This window comes from Jatropha curcas, chromosome 7 (assembly GCF_041381405.1).
Source record: "Jatropha curcas cultivar XTBG-Jc1 chromosome 7, XTBG_Jcur_1.0, whole genome shotgun sequence".
NCBI classification, from domain to species: Eukaryota; Viridiplantae; Streptophyta; class Magnoliopsida; order Malpighiales; family Euphorbiaceae; genus Jatropha; species Jatropha curcas.
In genome coordinates, this window is record NC_143157.1 from 23336204 (window position 1) to 23342084 (window position 5881).

Consider the following 5881-nt stretch of genomic DNA (forward strand, 5'->3'; position numbering starts at 1 on the left):
ATATTATCAAACTGCTGAGCGACTTAGTTAGTTTGGTCCAACCTAAAAATGAATTAATTGTTTTCCCTAGTTTTATTATTTTCTGAAACGTAATTGCAATTTATGTGGTGTCTGTCATACTGATATTCATAAAGGAACAATATGAATAATCGATATACCTAGCCTAATAGTAATTATGAAAGCTCCATTTGAAAGAATAGTCATTTGAAAAGAATGGTTTTCAATTTGACTTAAACGTCGACAGATTGAAAGAAAACCCATGTCTCCAATGCAAGTCTATCTTTTGATTACTATAAAGTTACAGAAATTGAGAAGCAAATTAATGAAATGAACTTTTAAAATAAATAAAATAAATTCTTACCATATATCTTAAAGAGTTCTATACTTAGTTTCTGTAATATGATCTATCTTTGAGAAAATTTCAAGTAAAATGCGTAAATACCAGGCTGCAGCATATATGTAACTTTGGGCACGAGGTCTCCCAACAGAGAAGCAGCACCATCATCAACCCTCATATTCTGATGCACAACCTTAACTCTTTAAGCTTTCCAATTTTGTCCTGTAATCATGCCGGTCTTTGTTCTGGCTCAGGATCAGAATCAGGTAAGTTTACCAAAGCTCGGGTTCCATAGTTACAAAGCAAGTGTTTTCAAATAGAAAAAAAAGCTATACATCTTTAAAGTCGAAACAGTAAGGAAATGGTGGTTCTCGTTACCGTTTATTTCTAAGATTGTGGACTTGGCAAACGAAGCCCTAAAACAGTTTCGAGAGAGAAAAGGGATCACGATTTGCCAGAGGAAGCAGAGTTGCATCTTTACGAGATTTATTGAAGTTTGATCGGCAAAAAAGTTTTCTTCTTATTCTATCTTCTCGCGGCATGGCATTTACCGAACGAGAAGATTGCGCTTGCATTGAGAGTGCCATTGTGATAAACTGTGTCTTTTACCGAACGAGAAGATTGCGCTTGCATTGAGAGTGCCATTGCGATAAACTCTGTCTGACTACACATCATTGCAAAAGGGAAAAACTCATACGATTTTCATTGAATAAGACCAAAAGCTATAGTACCTGCCACCTGGTATGTTTGTCAGGCTTCTCTCAAAGTCATTTTCTTGGTTTTATACTAATTCACAAAAGCCATTGCCTTCAAAATGCCATACAAACTTCGCAAACTGAACATGCTAACTTTTGCATCCAGGTGTTCGACGAATTTCCCAATGAAAAATGCCCACTTGCTTTCTTCGCTTATTTACAGCAGAAATTTTACCAGTCTAGCTACCAAATACAAGGATGTCAATATGGAAAGCAAATGCTCAAGGTAATAACTCTCAAGCTTCAGTTTTTTTAATTTCTAATATTACTTTATGAGAAAAGGTCACAACTTTGAAGATACAACAAAAAAAAAAAACATTTAAAACATTGCTGTTCTTATCTTGCCTCTGGGAGTGTAATAGTGAGACAATTAAGTGAAGGGGGTTTTTGCTTGCTTGATGAAGACTCGAGGTCATTTAGATCTCTTTCAGTAAAAAATCCTGGTTTTTTAGGCGCAGGCAATGCACCTTCACCTCCTAACATAAGAACCACATTTGACATAGCTGGCCTATCTTCTGGATTTTGCTGCACACAAAGTAGACCAACTTGAATTGATCGTTGCACTTCAGATTGATTGCATGACTCTGTCACTGATGCAGCAATCAGCTCAAAAGTCCTACCTTCTTTATGTAGTGTCCATGCCTAAACAATTCGAAAACATTTTTACTATGACAATTTCTCACCTGTCCAAGAAATTTGAAAATATTGAAAATGTCATACTTACATGTCCAAGAAGGTTACCATTGTGCTCCGGATGATAGAATCCTCTGTTTCTTTTCCCACTTACTATCTCTAGCACCATAACACCAAAGCTAAAGATATCAGATTTCATGGAGTAACGACCATCAATTACATACTCTGGTGACATGTAACCACTGCATGAATTCCAATGTTAAATTAAATTCTAATTTGATTGTGGACATGTACAACATATATACATGTATACCATTTTGGGAGATACTTACTGTGTTCCTACCACTTTATTTGTATTTGCTTCAGTTTCATTTCCTCCAAAACTTCTAGCAAGACCAAAGTCTGAAATTTTTGGGTTCATTTCATAATCTAATAAAATGTTCCCAACTTTTAGATCTCTATGAACTATTCTTAGTCTTGAATCTTGGTGGAGGTAAAGGAGTCCACGAGCTATCCCATTGATAATGTGGTAGCGCTGAGGCCAGTCTAGATGTATGCTCTGTTTTTGATCTGCAAATTTTAAACCAAATTAATTCATTTCTCTTTTTTATCAGATTCATCAATATGCATAAAAGAAAAAGGTAGGTAAAGCACGATTCAAATCTTTGGTTTGTTTTTGATTGGAACATATAGGAAGTAAGGAAATTGCTTCTTCAGAAAACCATATTTGAGTCATGATATGGATAAATAGACACACGACATTGAATTGATTAGGGGTGTTCATAATGCCTGAAGGGGTCAAAGACCAAGAAGTCAAATGCGCTATGAACGAAACTGAAAAAACAGGGTAAAATGTATTGTAGTTTCATGTGCATTAAACAAGATTCAAACCAAATATGAAGAAGTCCAAGCTTTTGTTAGGCAAGAACTCATAGATCAACATCCTCTCGTTTGCTTGAATGCAGCATCCTAGGATCTTCACTAGATTTCGATGCTGTAGTCTTGCAATATAAATGACTTCATTACTAAACTCATCAAGTCCTTGTCTTGAATTCTTTGAAAGCCTCTTCACAGCTATTTCTTGTCCATCTTTCAGTATTCCCTGTAGATAATAATACCATATCACACAAAATAATGCCATAACCTGTGAATCTGATAGGGTTTTAGTTTCATGCTGCATACTATTTGCAACTTTTCGCGTAAGAACTTGTCTTTTCAATCTTTGAAGTCGAACACATACAAAATATTGAGTAATTGCTATATTATCTATAAACATTGTAATTACTATCAGTTGGCTAGTTTTTAGAGAATTAATATCTGAGAAGTATGCAGTAGTGCCAAGAGTCTATATAATCAAACTCAGCCATCAAAAAATTACACCAATTTTTTTCATACTAGTACCTTATAAACAGGTCCAAAGCCTCCTTCTCCTAGTTTATTGGTAGGAGAAAACTTATTGGTTGCACTAGCAATGGTGCCCAAATCAAAGAATGTTAATTCAAGATCTTCCTTTGTCTGGCCCTTGTTATGTACAATTGTTTCCAGGGTACCTGATGTTTTCCCCACAAAGTAGAAATAAGGTGAATAAAAAATACACATCTGTCTCCAGTCTCTACTCTCTTATTCCTTTAGTTATTTCCAAAATTAGAATATCTATGCCATTTCGTGATTATCTTGTTTACAGAGATTGAATTCAATCATAATTGTCTCACTGAAAAAAGGACAAGGGGTTTGGAGATGGAATTTCAAGGAATGAATAGCTTACTGTTTCTCTGCCACTTCCTTTTCCAAAACAAGACCAAGGCTAGGCCCAAGAACAGCAGCCCTGCAGATAACACACAGCTTACAACGATCCGTATGTGGTAGTCTGGACGTCAGGCAGTTAAGAGCAGAAAACTGGGAGTTAAGATATTGAAATAATAGAAAACTCAGCCAGTTGAAGCTCTATATATATGTTTTCTGGAAGACACTTAGAAGCTTTTTGAAGTCCCACCACCGTGGCATCCAAATTCATATGTAAAGTGGTTCATTGTCTGTAGATAACTAAGTTTCTAGATTTAGAAGTCATAAATTCTGCTTCAGGTAAGGGAAATTGATCCATAATTTTGCAGATTGAACATTTAGTTGTGCAAACTGCAAAATTATTGACATAGTATGCCTTGTAAACATATGCACAATTGCACATGAACTGTCATAATCCATGTATGGATATTCTTGTTAATTATCAAATCCTATGACTTGGTGTTTTTAAATCATAACTTGCTGAGGAAAAGAAAAATGCACTTTTTTTTTCTGAATTTTGCTCAATATTCTTATGTTGGCTTCATTTATTATAATTTGGCTCAATCTTAATTTATAACATGATGACAAGATGCCATAATCTCAGAATTAGGCACCAGTTTCCAGTCACAGGCAAAATTCATACCTGACTCTGATGCAGCCATCCTTATGTAAATATCTTGCCCACCTTGCTCTAATTCTCTAATATCAATCAGTTCACTAAACCAAAGCAAGCAATTATGCCCTCCTTGCCTTATGTCCAAATTTGCATAAGCTGAACAGGAGCAGTTCTTTGTGCACAAGAACTTGCAGTCGTCCAAAGACATACTTGCGATCACAAAACTTGCATCATTGAACCAGGATGTTCTTGTTTCTGGTAATTTCACTCCAGAGTACTTTCGAAACTCTTGAGAGCAATTTACTGGAGTCTTTACAACACAACCGCTGGACCAATCATCCATTTCCCATTCTTTTGGAACTTTTGATACGAATCCTTTTATGCAACTACACATTGGAGTGTAATTGATATTACATACACCATATGCACCACAGACAGCATAAATATCACATTTATCGCGAGGCACGATACTGATCATCGCCCAATCATTTGCTTCGTTAATCCAGGCCAACTGTTCGAGTATTCCATGTTGATTTAGCGTGATCATTGAAAAAAGCGATTTGTTTTGAAGAGTATAGCTAGAATATATTTCCTCTGCATTCAAAACAAATTCATACTTATATAGAGGGTTTGGTCTTAGTTGAGGCATCCCACTGAACTGAACGCCATTCCAAGGCCCAACACGATTTAGCTTAGTAGAATTCCTTCTCACAATCATTTGAGGATAACCAATAGGATCAAGACCATATGTGTAATCACCTGGAAAGGGATCATCAATTGTCTTCCATGATGATATGTATGTATCTAAGCCCGTTACTCTATTCCTTCCGAGTTTCATCCCAGACAAGAATGTATCAGATGGATAATCAAAGCTCTGCCACAAGTAATATTCTGTTGTATTATCCCCTTCATTTCTTACTATAAGATTTCCTGAATCCAAAAGCTGCGCAACAGGTTTTCTTGCAGGGGTTGTGGAGTTGGTTGACCAAATCACAGTTGCATTTTGAGTGAGGACTAGGATTCCTTGATCAGTCATCTTAAAAATCCCTGATAAATCCGTGAGGGGGGTTTTTCTGTTGGCAACCCAAACTGCTTTAATTGCACTTTCAGGTACTTTATTGTGCCATATACCCAAGTATCTATTTTTGGAGTTGCCTGGACTGAAAAATCCTAATCTAAACCTTTCACCAGCTGAAACTATCGTCTCACCGTCTCTGTCTCTGATAGATTGAGTTATATTCATGGTGTCAGCTGCAGTGGTAATTGTGATCAGCAATAGGAAGCAGCAAAGTATGGATATGCATTCCATTGATGGTTTGTTTTGTTTAGCCTCTCTTCGTTATTCAGAAGCTTGGGTTTGATTTTGGATCATGATATTGTAATGTTAGATGGAGTCTCCACCACAAGTATCAGACCTCATTTTCTTTCTTCTCAGTTAATGAGATTATATTTTCCTCTGAAATGGATTAAAAAGAAAAACCGTGTATAACAATTTTAATTTTCATGCGTGGTCAAATAATAAGCTAGAGGAAGTAGCCTAATTTTTTAGTATCGTTGACGCAGAAAACGACAAGTCAACTCTTCCAACACTTCACATTTGAAAATTACTGAAAACGACAAGACATTTCAACATCTATATAATAAATATATAAAAGTATTTAATAACGCAGCAAAATTTTGAAACACTAATTTGGTGAGTGGAATTTAAACTTTTTTTTCCTTTTTAAACTGACAACAAACAATACAATGGAATCCAAC

General features: G+C 35.8%; 1 protein-coding gene and 1 long non-coding RNA gene across 2 annotated transcripts; one reads left to right on the forward strand and one right to left on the reverse strand.

The window, feature by feature from the left end:
* Window positions 1–288: 288 nt before the first annotated feature.
* Window positions 289–4015, forward strand: LOC110009340 (uncharacterized). The gene is made up of 3 exons (XR_002284246.3): window positions 289–1078; window positions 1199–1318; window positions 3410–4015. It is a non-coding gene; the product is annotated as an uncharacterized LOC110009340 (long non-coding RNA).
* On the reverse strand, window positions 1335–5413 carry LOC105632843 (G-type lectin S-receptor-like serine/threonine-protein kinase At4g27290). Its single transcript, XM_012215300.4, has 7 exons — window positions 4151–5413; window positions 3491–3592; window positions 3127–3275; window positions 2617–2827; window positions 2058–2295; window positions 1817–1967; window positions 1335–1734 (listed from the first exon to the last, which is right to left on the reverse strand). Exons 1-7 carry the CDS (start codon window positions 5364–5366, stop codon window positions 1429–1431), a joined length of 2373 nt encoding a protein of 790 aa, XP_012070690.3. The 5' UTR covers window positions 5367–5413; the 3' UTR covers window positions 1335–1428.
* Between the last annotated feature and the right edge of the window lie 468 nt (window positions 5414–5881).